Here is a 15,534-nt window from a genome sequence, read left to right as displayed (position 1 = left end):
TTTATTTGCATGCACACTTTTTTTACTTGACTTTTCTTGTTATATTTGAACATATAAACGTTTTATTTATTTTAATTTTTGAAAGTAATATTTATTTTTGGCATGTTTTAGTTTTAGTGCTGTCTACTGCTCAAGGCATTGGATTCCATCAACTTTTGTTCAATTTATTCCTCTAAAATTAGATTTTTTGTGGTACCAAATTATTCTCCAGAAAAGATGGAACAATTCATTTATTCTTATTAATTTTAATTGACATGATGAATTTTTATATCAAATTATTCATTGCATTTTTCCAATTTCATGCAATCTGTGGTTATTATTTCACTGATAAATATTTTGTTATTATCTACAAAAAGATTCTGTTTGCCACTCCGCCGGGGAAGGAGTTTTTTCTTATCACACCCTGAAAAAATTTCAAATTATTTGGTACAATGTAAGAGACCACCATTCAAAGTTTCGAAGTACACGCTTTTTGGCAAAGAATTTTTTGATAATTAATTGATTTAAATTGTCATAAAATCAAGTTATAATAATTATTATTATTTGATAAATTGGTGATAAGTGGTTAAAGTCATGTCTCTTATTTTAAAAAAATCAAGATGTGCACATGTGTGAATCGTAACTATAAATTTAACAATAGATTAGAAATCATGAGTTTCAGAGATCTATACCAATAGATCAAAAGAGTTGGCAGTTATTTTTTATTTTAATATGCACAAATAAATTATTATATATATTTAAAATTTAAAATAAATAAGATTTTAATACCTGAAATTTTGATCAATATCCAAAAAAAATTAAGATAGATTTTTTTTTTCACTTATATTTATATAATTATCAACTCTATGCTGCACAACCTCTATATTTCGTCATATTTATAAAAACATAAAATTTGAAATTTCTCAAAAATTACTAAAAACAAATAAATATTTTATATCTTGTGATGTTCTAAAAAATTGGTAAATTTGAGAAAAAAAAGGTTGACTGTCAGCTGAGACTCAGAGTCAACTAAGAACTAGAAACATAAACAAGGGACCAAAAGATAATTTTTGGAAACAATAAGAAATTCAAAACTTTTAAAAGGTCTAAAAGGTAAAAAATCATTAAAGATTTCCTTTATATTATCTATTTCATTGCAAAGTCTCTCTTTGGATCGCTGGTTTCAGAGGTTCAAGCGGAGACGCCATTGCTGCTCATCGATCCCAATCCTCTATCGCTGTGATTCTCTCCTTTGGTTTTGGAATCCGAATCCTCTGTTTGTTTGCCAAAGATGGGTTTTTCTCTCATGGAGGTGAGTAGTTCTTGGTGGAAAGGAAAGAGGGATTCAAAAGGTTGTCTTCTCTTTGAGAAAAGATATATATATATTTTTTCTTAAAATGGTTTTGTGTGCTGGATTTTCAGGGGTTTACTAAGTCTTTGGCGATGACCGTGCTGTCGGAGATCGGAGATAAGACTTTCTTTGCTGCTGCTGTATGTTTTCAATTCGTTATTTTGTAGTTTGTCTGGAATTTTGTGATGATTTTAGTGGTTTTGGGTTTTATGGGTGTTTAGTTTTTTGAAGGTGATTGAATCTTTTATATTCAGAGTTAAAGTTTGGATTTTTGGTATCTTTTGAGTTTGGCCTCTTTTTTCTTGCTACTCAAAGATTTTCCATGTTTCTTTTGTTGGGGAGTTCTAGTAATCACAGAATTCAAGCAGGAAATTATCTTTTTATAAGTGAAAAATCAGCAAGCTGAAGCCATGGGAGATCTACCGTAGAAATTTCCTAAGCGTGTGGTTGGGTGTAGGGAAAATAGAGAACAAGGAAAGGAGTTCAGAAGGGATTTTTTTTTTTTTTTAAATTTGGTGTTTGGGTTGAAGAAAACAAGATGGATAAGAAAATGAGAGAAAGTGCATTGATAACAATTTGTTTCCTTTTTCTTTTGTCATTTTGCTTACTTTCCTTTTTCCTTCTGTTTTTTTTCTGCTATGAACAAGCAGCCTGAAAGAGCTTGAAATTGAATGTTGTCATAAAAAGATTTTCCTATCCAAAAAATTATACTCTTAAGAAGAAAACAGTCATCATCCTGCAAATAGTTAGGCACTTTAGTTGTCACTTGTCACAAAGTGCTGCAGATCTCAGCATGTGGAATTTCGAAAGACATGTTTTTGGTTATGCTCTAGTGGACTTTGGTATCAGAAGAAAATAATTAGGCATAATAGGGGTGAGCCTGGGCCAAAATACTTTTTTTTGTCAGTGTGGTGGTCGATTTTTTATGCTTTCTTTTGCCTGCTTTTAGTTTTTATGGTTGCGGTCGCATTAACAAAAGTGACTGCCAAGATAGAGTTCATTTTGTCACCTGCTTAAATGAAAAAAATTTTGTGTGCCAGAATGAAAATTGTAAAACAAATGCTACCAGCTGTTGTTGTTCTCAGTTACTGATAGATAGTCATCTTTGCCTTTTGTAAAAGTTTTCAAGCATTGATCTCAAATAGTTTGGTTCATGACACTGCAGTTTTGCCTTTTGCACCTCAAGTTTTTTTCTTTCAATTTGGACTGCGCACACCAAACTGCCCACGTAATTGTAATTACCATGATTGGAAGCTAAAATGATCTGTTCTATATATCTAACATTCATTGATGCTACTTATCAGCATATTGTTATTTCATTAACTGGGTTGTTTAGAAAATACCAGCTCGCTATGCTCATAGTTATCATATTTACATATCATGTGAAAATCCGGTTTTCAAATTTCCATCTATTTTTCTCACTTGACATTTATCTGAAAACCTTTGAGTTGTGGGGAAGCTTGTGTCATTCTTTAGCATAACTTATCAGAATATATCTTTTTGAGGTTCTTCTCCCAATAATTATGTCAGACTCAAATTGACTATTTATTGGTATTGAAGGCTATATATTTAGCAAAGTGGACCATTTGTTTTTCCATCTTTCTTTCAGCAGTTGGCATTTATATATATATATATATATATATATATATATGGGCAATATTTGATGATGGCGTATGTTTTTTTTAAAGATCTTGGCAATGCGCCATCCAAGGAGGCTTGTCTTAGCTGGATGTTTGGGAGCACTGATTGTCAGTCTTCTTTCCTTTTCAGTTTGTTTTATGATGCCTTGTGATTTCTTTACAGCTAGTAATAGTAAAATTTTCTCTTTATTTAATTTTAGGTGATGACTATACTCTCTGCTCTTCTCGGCTGGGCTGCACCAAATCTGGTAATCTTTTTTTAAGTGAGAAGGAAAACCCTCTATATCTGTACTGTCCACTTGCTTATGTTTGCAAATTTTTCTATAAAATACATTGTGTTGTGTTTCGTACATCAGTTATCTTGTATAACTTGGGGTTAAGATACGTTAAAATCATTTTTTGTCGCATGGAAATCCTTTTTTTATGCATAACTCCTAGAGTAGTACAGTATTTTGCACGAACTTCACATACTCTATTTTGCTAGACTGTTACCTCTCTTTTTCCATTTTGTTGCAATAACATCAAATTAAAATATGAAATTAGTAGCTCAACCATTGGATAAATATCCATTTTGCAGTTTGCGTATGTTCTATTTAGCTGTTATCATGAAAGTTCCTAACCTCTGCTTTTAAGGTACATTAAGCTCTCCAGATTGGAGTGGTGATAGCATAATTAAATAAAGAAATGACCATGTATGGAATAACTTGTACTGGATTAGATCCTAATTTCTCCAAAAGCAATTCACTGTTTTGGCTTCATGTAGCAACTATAAGTCATGCGACCTCTTGATGGATGTAAGCCATCATTAGCTGGTGCAAATAGTGTCCATGTTGTTGTGATTCTCCTAAACCCATAAAAACATCTGAATAGTGAGTTGAACAAGCCTTACCAGGAGCTACATAGGCATGGTTGAAGAAAAATAAGATGATGAGATGAAGCTGGAAACCCTCATCTATCCCTTGTTCCTTGTCCAAATAACTACATTTCATAGTTTTAAGTCCTGACAATTATTTTATTTTTGTGCCTTAAAGACTTGTATCTTGAGTGGAAGGCCTAGAATTAACTGATGCTACTTTATACTGAAAGTGTCAAGACTGTGAGAAATGGTTTATTAAAGCATTGCACATGGTGTATTATAATCAAGTTGTTCATGGTAAAAATTGGACTGGCCTCAAAAGACTACTTTCACTGTTGTAATAGTTTTCTTCTGGATGATTGCTTCTTCTGTTTCTGTTGATCTCCACTAGTCTTTCTTTCTCTCTCAAGGTATTCTATGATTTTAATCCAAATTGTGATCCTGAGTTTTATTCTTTCCGCTCATTGTACCATCAAAACTAGAATTCTCTTATTAGTGTAAAAGAACTGAAGGAATAAAAAAGGGAAAAAAGGAACGGGGGTTGCTTTTCCCTTTGTCTTCCATTGCTTGTAGTTGTTGATATTATCTGATGGACTCCTCATCATTTTCCATTTTTAAACCTTACTAAATTTGAGCAGCTATCCCGCAAATGGACGCACAATATAACAACCATTTTGTTCTTTGCATTTGGCCTCTGGTCATTGTGGGAAGGATTCACAGAAGAAGGGTATGGTTATCAACCTCAGGCTCTATAAATGTTTCATTATTTTGGGTCCATATTACTTTTGATATTTTCTCACTTGTTTTCTTCTCTTTAGGGATGCGGAAGAGTTCGCTGAAGTAGAAGCAAAATTGGTTGGTTTTCCTTTTCTATTCATCCTTAAATCTATGTTGAACTCACAGCATGAACACTTTGCTAACCATAATTATCTGATACAATGTCAGGATGCTGATTTGAAAGCTGATAAAAATGGTGCTAAAGGAGGTCCTAAGGTTAGTTGAGCATTTTCAGTGGATGCATATAGTTCCACTGGGTATGTACAGGGTATTTAGTGTGATTTCTACTTCCAACTTGAGTTTGTGCTGGGCATTTAGTTATTGGGATCTAACAGGTCTAGTCTACCATATACACAAAAAATTTAAAGAGAAGTGCTCGTATATCCCTACAAAAGTAGGCAATTGCTGATATACTGCTGTAAAAAGAAAATTATATTTGCTTATATACCCCCCACAAAGCACTTTTCAATGGGATAAGTGCACTTATACCTGTAGACTATGCAGCTTTGTGTCATAATTCTCACATTTGACGTAATTTGATGTTGATTCATTATTGTACAAGGTTTTTATTGCTCGAGACACTTGAGCTAATTCTTTGTCCCCGGTTTTACTTACTGATTGAGCTATGTACTTAATAGGCAGATGACTTGAAGAAACAACAGAGACCATTTTTGACGCAATTCTTCTCACCAATTCTTCTGAAGGTAGCAGTCACATATTAACTAGTCGATGTTTGTAAAAAATAACCAGTAGACCATATAATGTTTATAATTATTCGATTGTTGCAGGCGTTTTCAATCACTTTCTTCGGTGAATGGGGTGACAAGAGTCAGGTATTCTCTTGGGAAATCTGTGTTCAACTCATGGTCATGATAAAACTCAAACTCTGAATTATTTCTTTGCTTTTTTTCTTCTTAGATTGCTACTATTGGCTTAGCATCTGATGAGGACCCTTTTGGTGTCATTCTTGGGGGCATTCTGTATGTCTTCTTATTCTGTTACTCGATTATTTATCCTTTCATTTTCAAACGCTGATGATTTTTTTTCTAAATTCAACTGCAGAGGGCAAACCTTGTGTACGGTAGCAGCAATTCTCGGTGGGAAGAGCTTGGCATCCCAGATATCTGAGAAGATGGTGAAACAAAAAACAATAATCCTCGCATTATTTCATCTAAACGATAAATCCACGATTTTAACATTTTGTTTATTTCTATGCAGGTGGCATTCTCCAGTGGAATTCTGTTCCTTGTTTTTGGTGTTCAATCCTTGCTTTCGGCGGTCGGGGAGTCCTAACTTACAACTCGTTTAACCCAATTTATTTTTCCAACTATTTGAATGAAGAAGTTATTATATAGATACGATAATAATGGTATCACAATACATTTATGATGATTAAAGATAGGTTGATTGGTCCATTGGAGGTTTTCCTTCAATTATTCTTGAGATTGTTGTTGCTCTTTCTTGCTTGGTGGATTAATTTGGTGATTGAGGTAGGTTTAATTCAAAGTTATTTCTGTTTTCTTGGTAATTTATCCAGTTTGTTTCTTCTTTCTTTCTTTCTTTCTTTATTTTTTTTCTTATATGTATATATAAAGAATGTGGACAGGTATTGCTTAAATGGCAGCCATTCAAGATGTGGTGTTTATAGAAGAAGACTTGGTTGTTTGGATTGACTTAAGATTTTTTTTTTTAAATAAACTTTTAATATGTGCTTATTATTTTTTTCCAGATTAAAGTAAATTCAGATGATTTATTATAGAAATATTTTGGGTAACTTTTTTTAAGTCAATACCGAACTTTGCTCTTGTTTTAATTTAAGCACTAAAGTATCAAAATGGATATTAAGCGTTGATTTCATTTCACTGATAGGGTAATTGGGGTTTTCCAATGAATCTCTTGTGATGTGGACGCTGAAATGTCTGATGTGGCACACTCCACACAAGCGGATGATGTGGACCGTAGGTATTTATGTAAATATTTTGGCATTCATGTCATCAAAAATTCACTGAAAAACTCTACTTATTCTATCAGTGAAATAAAATCAAAATTTAATGTCTATTTTAATACAGATTGAAAGAAAAGCAAAGTTCAATACTCACTCAAAAAATTTACCAAGTGTTTTTTATTTTATGTGACTGGCGTTTTTGTCCAAACATAAATAGAGTTGTTTGTATTGGTGTTTTTTTTTTTTGCCTCAATGGAAGCTGTGAGACGACGGAGAAGGGAGGAGGTTGTGAGTGTTAGACGTGTATGCGTACATGTATATATATATATACATATACATGTTAGATGTGTATGTGTACCTGTATGTATATTAGATGTATATATGTATGTATATATGTACATGAGGTATACCTGTATTATTGATTGTCTATATGTAAACCCAAAAGGCTGTTGTTCAATACAATGAGAATCGAGCTATTCTCTAATCTATCTTTTATCATGGTATCAAACTAGCCTGGTTGCTTTCTCCGGCCATCTTCTCTTCTTGGGCCATCTTCCTCTCTCTCACTTCCATCTCGTTTCTCTTTCTCACCTTTATCCCGGCCAACTTAATATACACCATCCACTTTTATCCCGACCATCTTATACTCCATCACCGGCTACTTCATCCCGACCATTTTATACTCCATCACCGGACACTTTTGTTCATTATGTTCATCTTCTCCGGGTGTTGCGGTATCTTTGTAGCATTGCCTTGCGTGGTCTGTTCTACCCACGTTAGTCCACTCTTCAGCTGCAGGCCTATTTTGACGCTACTTGAGCAAGTTCTCCTGATGATCGAATTTCTGTTATTGGTTACTGTATCTTTCTTGACTCTTCTCTTGTTGTTTGGAAGACCAAGAAGCAGCATACTATTGCCAAGTCTAGTGCTAAGGCTGAGATTCGTGCGTTGGCTTCTACCGTCCAGGAGGTTCTTTAGCTTCGTTCGATTCTGCAAGATTTTGGTGTATCAATCACTTCTCATATTCCTATTTACTGTGACAGTACCGGGGCTCTTCAGATTGCTGCAGATCCGGTCAAGCATGAGCTGACCAAACACATTGGTGTGGATGCACACTTCATCCAATATCATGTCCATGCTCAGACTGTATCACTTCACTATCTTCCTACCATAGTCTAGGTAGCTGATTTCTTCAACAAAGCACAAACCAAAGATCAACATCTATTCATGTTATCCAAATTTAAGACGCATGATCCGCCTTGAGTTTGAGGGGGGGTGTTAGATGTGTATGTGTACATGTATGTATACTAGATGTATATATGTATGCATATACATGCATGTTAGACGTGTATATGTACCTGTATGTATGTTAGATGTATATGTATATATATATATATATACACGTGGTATCCTTGTATTATTGATTGCCTATATGTAGAACCAAAGGGTTGTTGTTCAATACAATGAGAATTAATCTATCCTCTCATCTATTTTCTATCAGCGAGATGATAGAGAAGGGTGGTGCAATCTCGAGATGGGTGCAGAAGCAAGTTGAGGGGTGTGAAGAGAGACAAGGATGGAGGGATGGTGAGAGCAATCGTGTGGGAGTTATCGTGTTCGTATCTAGTTGGGAATTCAAATCCAAATCCGCAACTCTTGCATGATTTCTAATAGAGCTGTTATTTTTTTAAAATCTACTAAATTGAGATAATCCAATCGATGAGCTTAAATTAAAGTGAGCGAAAAAAAACACAGTGAGGAAAATACAAGGATTATTATCACACCAAAAATAATTTTTTGAAACAATAAGATATTCAAAACTCTTACAGGGACAAAAGGTTAAAAAAATCATTAAAGAACTCCTTTTTATTATTTATTTCTGTCCAATGCCTCTCTTTGGATCCCGGGCCTCAGAGTCACAAGTGTTGACGCCGTTGCTGATCTTCAATCCCATTCCCTTATCTCTCTGATTCTCTCTTTTGGTTTTGGAATCCGAATCCTTTGTTTGTTTGCTGAGGATGGGGTTTTCTCTCATGGAGGTGAGTAGTTCTTGGTGGAAAGGAAAGAGGGATTCAAAAGGTTGTCTTTTGTTTGAGAAAAGAGATTTTTTTATTTTTATTTTATTTTATTTTATTTTTTTATAATTTTAAATGGTTTTGTGAGCTGGATTTTCAGGGGTTTACGAAGTCTTTGGCGATAGACCGTGCTGTCGGAGATTGGAGATAAGACTTTCTTTGCTGCTGCTGTATGTACTCAATTCGTTATTTTCTAGTTTGATTGGAATTTTTGTGATGATTCTAGTGGTCTTTGGTTTTATTGATGTTTAGTGTTTTGAAGGCGATTGAATCTTTTATATTCAAAGTTAAAGTTTGGATTTTTTAGTTTCGTTTGAGCTTGGCCTTTTGTCTTCTTGCCACTCACAGATTTTCCATCTTTAGTGTTTTTTTTTTTTAATTGCTAAAAATGAGCGGGTAGGCCGTTAAGGAAAGCAAAGATGGGCATAAACTTTGGCGGAGTAAATGTAGGTAGGCCCTCATAAATATGAGGTGCCGGAACCATACACAATCACTGATTTGCCATCTTTCTTTGGGTGATGAGTTCTGGCCGTGGCGGAGAGTCCAAAAAATTACGAACGGTCAGGTCTTCACAATTAGTGAGAGTTTGAATCACGGCCCTGTTCCTATTTGCTCGGCCAAAGCTTGTGCAAGGGTCTAGGCCGCTAATCTTGGGGAAAAAATTCTAAAAAAGTTCAACAGTAAATAATAAGAACATTGGGGTCAATTTAAAAATTTCAAATATAAATATATACATAACTTTCGTAGGCGATTTGGGTTAATGAGGAAAAAAAAATGATAAGAAAATGAGAGAAAGCGCATTAATAGCAATTTGTTTCCTTTTGTCTTTGTCATTTTGCTTACTTTCCTTTTCCATCTGTATTTTCCTTCTATGAACAAGCAGCGTGGAGGAGCTTGAAATTGAATGTTGTCATAAAAAAATCGTCCTATCCAAAAAATTATACTCTTAAGAAGAAAACAGTTGTACTTTAGTTGTCCCAAAATGATGCAGATGTCAACATGTGGAGCTCTGAAAGATATGTTTTTGGTTATGCTCTATTGAATTTTGTTATTAGAGGAGAATAATTAGACGTAATAGAGGTGAGACTGGGCCAAAACTTTTGCTTGTCTCGTCAGTATGGTGGTCGATTTTTCTATGCTTGCTTTTACCTGCTTTTCATTTTTATGGTTGTGGTCTCAGTAGCAAAGTGAACTGCCAATATAGAGTTCATTTTGTCACTTGCTTTAATGGAAAAACTTTTGTGTGCCAAATTGAGTGAAAATTGTAAAACGAATGCTAGCAGCTGCTATTGTTCTCAGTTACTTACTGATAGCTGCTTTAATTTAAGCAAAAGTGAATTGCCAATATAGAGTTCATTTTATAAAACTCAAGTTTTTTGTACAGCAGAACACGTTCCGAAAACTGCTTAAATTTTAGCATACATAGTTTCAGGGTTTATGATCGATGTTTTTATCAAGTGACCAAGAAGCTGTAGAATACTAGATACTAATATTACAGCAAGAGAAAGTTGCCCCCTTTGTCCTTTACGGGGCCAATAAACCTTGTATTTTCATAGTCTTCTTCATATTTATTGTTAATGACATCATTGTTGTGCAATAGCTCAAGCATATCCATTGGATGCCAGAGATACACCATGCAGAATTCAAGTTAACTGAAGAAACTATTTTATCTGTTGATCTCAAATAGTTTGGTTCATGACACTGCAGTTTTTCCTTTTGCACCTCAAGTTTTTTATTCTTTCAATTTGGACTGTGCACACCAAACTGCCCACGTAATTGTAATTACTATGATTGGAAGCTAAAATGATCTGTTCTGTATACTTATCAGCATATTGTTATTTCATTAACTGGATTGTTTAGAAAATACCAGCTCGCTATGTTCATCGTTATCATATGTATATATCATGTGAAAATCTGTTTTTCAAATTTACATCTATTTTTCTCACTATACATTTATCTGAAAACCTTCGAGTTGTGGGAAAGCTAGTGTCATTCTTTCGCATAACTTATCAGAATATTTCTTTCTGAAGTTCTTCTCCCAATAATTATATGAGACTCAAATTGACTATTTATTGATATTGAAGGCTATATTCAGCAAACTAGACCATTTGTTTTTCATCTGTTATTCAGCATGAGCCATTTTCAATTTTTTTTTTGGGCAATGTTTGATGATGGCATACGTTTTTTTTTTCCAAGATCTTGGCAATGCGCCATCCAAGGAGGCTTGTCTTAGCAGGATGTTTGGGAGCAGTGATTGTCAGTCTTCTTTCCTTTTCAGTTTGTTTTTATGATGGCTTGTGATTCTTTACAGCTAGTAATAGTAAATTTTCTCTTTATTTAATTTTAGATGATGACTACACTCTCTGCTCTTCTCGGCTGGGCTGCACCAAGTCTGGTAATCATTTTTTTACGTGAGAAGGAAAACCCTCTATATATGTACTGTCTGCTTGCGTATGTTTGCAAATTTTTCTATAAAATACATTGTGTTGTGTTCGGTACATCAGTTGTCTCGTATAACGTAGGGTTTAAATACTTTAAAATTGTTTTTCGTCTCGGGGAAATCTTTTTATTTTTTATTTTTTTATAACTCCAAGAATAGTATAATATTTTGCACGAACTTCACATACTCTATTTTGCTAGACTGTTATATCTCTTTTCCGTGTTTTTTTAATAACATAATCTGAGTTTATTTGTGAGCTCCACCCCTGTTTAATCCTACCCGTTGATGTTATATTTAATCTTAGCTATTGATTTTTAAGTTTTAAGTTTTTTGAAACCCTAGATTGAGAAATTTCCCGTTAGCATAGTAGAAATCCCTCTTTAATTTTGGGAGACCTAGAGACATAATTTGGAAGAGATCAAAATAGCAAAATTGTAGATTGAGGTCTTATTTAGTTTACTGCCAAATTTTAGAATATTTGCACAAGTATCCTGTAAATTATAAGCTTTAAACGCAGGTGACGCGGTCAAGATTTCTATGCAGCCATGATCCGTTTTTAATTTATTTCATGATTGTAAGTTCTTATTTAGATTTAAATTTATATAATAAAGTTGTAGAAGATGACTTTATCTTTGTCTCTGCCAAATTTTAGAATTTTTACCCCTGTAATTTGTAAGATATGATCAAATTTCTGTAGATGTGCTTAATGGCATTTCTGCAGGAAGCATGAAGATTGATCAGAGAATTTGAGGATCTTAGAATTTGAATTAGGACTCATGTTTAATATGAAAGTTGTATATCTTGATGTTACCTAAATACCTGAAAATTTTCAGATTTTATATGCCTGTATTTATGAGATATGATTTTATTAGTACACTATCTTGGATGGGATGTCTGTGCAGAACATCAAGATTGATGGGTATTTTTGATGGTCATAAAGATTAAATTGGGTAAGGTGAAAAATAGAAAAGTTGTTTATTATTAAGTTATCTGATTGTTCGTAAAATATATAAAAGTTGTTTATTATTAAGGTATCTGATTGTTCGTAAAATATCTCTAATTTTGGAGTTATAGATTGAGATATATTCACGGTTAAAAAGGGTATGTTGGAATTGCAAGTCTACAGGAATAGCCGGGCATTCAAATAAATGTTATGCATTGAGTAGTGCTTTAGACCATGTGAATTTTAGATATGTCATAGCCTTAGTTGTCTGTTATCCTTAGAATTTATAATTTGGTGATTTGGGAAAAGATAGACAAACTTATGTCTGATTTAGTACTCATGGGTCATGATAGAATTTGAATATGACCTATAGAGTGGTTAAATGCTATTATACCCTTGAAAATAACCAATATTTGGGAGAGCAAAGTGATAGTTTGATCTTTTGCATTTGTATCCTTTTTTCAATTTTCTTGCTTGTGATACCACTTGACACGGGGTTTTACTTAGAAACTTGGTCTATGCAGCGATTGCGTCTTACAAGTCAGCTTTTACCCAGAAAATAGCCGAAAATAGCTAACTCAAGAAGGAAAGAAGAATAAGAAGACACAAAGAGTAAGAGAGAAAAGATAAAATCTCTATTGGGTATATGAAAGCTTACAATCAAAGCCAAATTTAGAACAAGACTCTTCTTAGAACACTCCCTAGCTTCTAAGGGAACAAGAGAAGAGAACTCTTGATGAGAGCACTTAATGATCTTCAAAGGAGAGTGAGGGGGCGTTATATAGCTTCATCCCACTAGGGGGTTGGAATCTCATCTAAGAGCAAATGGACGAACACATTGCCAGTTGTTCTTTGTCCAATAACTAGCAAACGAGCTGGATCCCATTCCAAGAGAAAGCCAACGATACCGTTCTTGTTCATCGGGACCCGTCTTCTATGCGTGCTCCCCACTTGGTTTCTCACTAGCTATAATATGTCCTCCGTCTGTCCACTGTGCCAGATAGTCGATGATCATCCATCTGGGATGTCTTGGTAGTCCAACTGACTGATCGAAAGACAGTCTCCACCCGTACGCGTCTGTTCATACGGGTGATGATCGAAACCTCATGGGACTACCGAGACATCTCGGGCGGATGAACAGTGATTATCTGGCACTGTGGACAGGTAGGGGATACACTATAGCTAGTGGGAAATCAAGTGGGGAGCACGTATGGATGACGGGTCCCGATGAACAGAAGCATCGTTGGTTTTCTCTTGGATGAGGATCAGACTCGTTTACTAGCTCTTCTTGGACAAGGAACTCTTTGGGAAGCGTTCATCCATTTGTCCTTTGAGGAGATTCCAAGCCCTTGGCTATAAAAGGACCCCCTCATTCTCCATTTGAGATCATCCAATGATCAAGTGATAAAAGCTCATTTAAAAGTTCTCTCCTCTTGTATTCTTAGAAACTAGGAGTGTTCCAAGAGAGCCTTGTTCTAAGCTTGACTTTAGTTATAAAGCTTTCATACTCAATAGAGAATTTACTTTTTCTCTCTTATCCTTGGCGACTTCTCCTTCTAACCTTCTTGGTTGTGGCTATTCTCGGCTGGAATCGTCACTCGGTTGGAATACTTGATGACGACCCTTATGGACGAGGCGAGGACTTGGGGTAGCACGTCCGGCCTTATGTATGAGCCATTCGACTCCCCCTCCACTCATGCGTCAAGAGAGCCCAGTTCCAGCGGATGGCCAAGTGCGAGACGGTTCATGAGGGCAAGTAGATACCGAATCGAGCTAAGGAGACAGCTCGAGCGTGAGAGATCGCGCAGCGGAAGAGGTTCTCATGAGAGTGAGATGTCACGCAGTGGGTGGGATACTTAGGTCCAAGATACCTCGACGATAGGATCACCTTTGATCGGTTTCTACAACGCCGGGCCAAGCTTGAATCCTCACTGCCCAAAGAGGATGATCACCAAGGCAAAATCGGTGGTTGAAATAAGTAAGAAATCCTACACTTCTTTGGAGTCATCCGAAGAGCCTGTGACCCTCTTGATGGATAGGGTCGTGGCCGCCGCCACAGATAACACTCGAGTGCTGATGCTGTTTGGCAGGAGAGACGGGGCACGCAGCAGGGAAGAGAATCGAGTTTGACTCAATAGGAAAACCGGGAACCAGTCATGAGCTTGACTCGACCGGAAAAATCGGGAACCAGACATGAGGCCGGTCCAATTACACCCTCTGACTCGGCCTTCACATAACCCGGCCAAAAACCGGATAACCCGACGGTTTGCTGGAAACCGCTTTGACCCGGCCAGTCAAACGGGTTAAAAAAAGGGAAGTGAGGGAGCCGGGAGTGTGAATGCCAAAGAGGAAATGAGGGAGCAAGCAGAAAGGAAAAATTACAAAAGAAAATGGAGAAGTAGGAGAGTTCAGCAGGGAGAAAAATGAGAAGAGAAAGGGTGAAGGTGGGAGCAAAGTGCAGCTCGTGAAAACTTTTTAAGTCCCAAGAGAGGGCGAGTCGCGATAGAATTATTAGGTTTTTATATTTTTTTAATTTTGGCCGTATCCAACAGGGCTAGACCCCACTGGGCGCAAGGCCTCAGGCTTCAGACCTGGTCAGAGTCAACCTTAACAGGCAGAATAGTAAACAATAATACAGAACTACGAATAAAAACAATAGTAGACAGATATAGTTCAAATATAGCTTTAACAGCCTAACAGAAATACAATGCCACTCTTAATAGACAGAAAACCAGAATACAGACAGAATACAAGTCCCACTCACTGAGAAAATAAACTAGAGTTGAACAACCTTGACAAAATAAATACGAAAATAAGGCTCCCAGAACAAACCCCCGATTCTAGGCTTAATCTTCTCCTGCAAAAAAGAAATTCACAGAGCACATGAGCCACAAGGGCCCAGTAGGATCGCAGAAATAATGAATAATGTAGATAATTGCAGAAATAGTAATAAACCAGACAGAAATACAAAAAATTGCTCAGAGTACAGAAATAATTAGAATTATAGAAAATATACTGAAACCAAACGTGTACATCTCCCTGACTAGTAATAGAATCAACAGCTCGAGGCTGGATCTTCGACTGTGAAGTCGGAATAGAACATATAGAATATCAATAGCCGAACCCGGATCTTCGACCGCAGTCGGAACAGACACTCATGTCCGGTAGCGCTACTACAGAAAACATGTGCACATGGCTAGGATTTACTCCGATCTGAGCAAATTGCCAGTAATTGGAGATGTTCTAAAAAACCCACAGAGATACAGAATACAGACGAACAAATACAGAATAAACCAATAAATATCATAATTAAATAAACAACTGAATAAGTAAAATAAAACCATACACAGAAGCACAGAGTTACGGGTGCAAGAGCCTACCTGGCTCAGGATTACAAAGCTTAACTTCTTCCTTATACCGCAGGATTTAGGGTTTTATCGCCGGATCTAATAGGGTAAACGGAATTTCAAAACCCCGAAAGAAATTAGGCTAAAAAATTAAACCCCCTAACGGGTTCACATGCCACTA

General features: G+C 35.8%; 1 protein-coding gene across 1 annotated transcript; it reads left to right on the top strand.

Annotated features, from left to right (window-relative positions):
* Nucleotides 1-1,135: 1,135 nt before the first annotated feature.
* LOC120263552 (GDT1-like protein 5) lies at nucleotides 1,136-6,046 on the top strand. Its single transcript, XM_039271504.1, has 12 exons — nucleotides 1,136-1,291; nucleotides 1,402-1,470; nucleotides 3,019-3,078; nucleotides 3,171-3,218; nucleotides 4,465-4,553; nucleotides 4,645-4,681; nucleotides 4,772-4,819; nucleotides 5,242-5,307; nucleotides 5,392-5,436; nucleotides 5,522-5,583; nucleotides 5,666-5,738; nucleotides 5,822-6,046. Exons 1-12 carry the CDS (start codon nucleotides 1,271-1,273, stop codon nucleotides 5,894-5,896), a joined length of 693 nt encoding a protein of 230 aa, XP_039127438.1. The 5' UTR covers nucleotides 1,136-1,270; the 3' UTR covers nucleotides 5,897-6,046.
* Nucleotides 6,047-15,534: the final 9,488 nt, after the last annotated feature.

This window comes from Dioscorea cayenensis, chromosome 6 (assembly GCF_009730915.1).
Source record: "Dioscorea cayenensis subsp. rotundata cultivar TDr96_F1 chromosome 6, TDr96_F1_v2_PseudoChromosome.rev07_lg8_w22 25.fasta, whole genome shotgun sequence".
NCBI classification, from domain to species: domain Eukaryota; kingdom Viridiplantae; phylum Streptophyta; class Magnoliopsida; order Dioscoreales; family Dioscoreaceae; genus Dioscorea; species Dioscorea cayenensis.
Note: the sequence above shows the minus strand (reverse complement) of the source record. Positions and strands in the feature narration are given on the sequence as shown.

Bases quoted from the DNA above. Each gene is read 5' to 3' on its own strand.
- LOC120263552 (XM_039271504.1), top strand. From the start codon at position 1,271: ATGGGTTTTTCTCTCATGGAG. The intron at 1,292-1,401 runs GTGAGTAGTTCT...CTGGATTTTCAG, and splicing joins TGGGTTTTTCTCTCATGGAG to GGGTTTACTAAGTCTTTGGC. The intron at 3,079-3,170 runs GTCAGTCTTCTT...ATTTAATTTTAG, and splicing joins GATGTTTGGGAGCACTGATT to GTGATGACTATACTCTCTGC.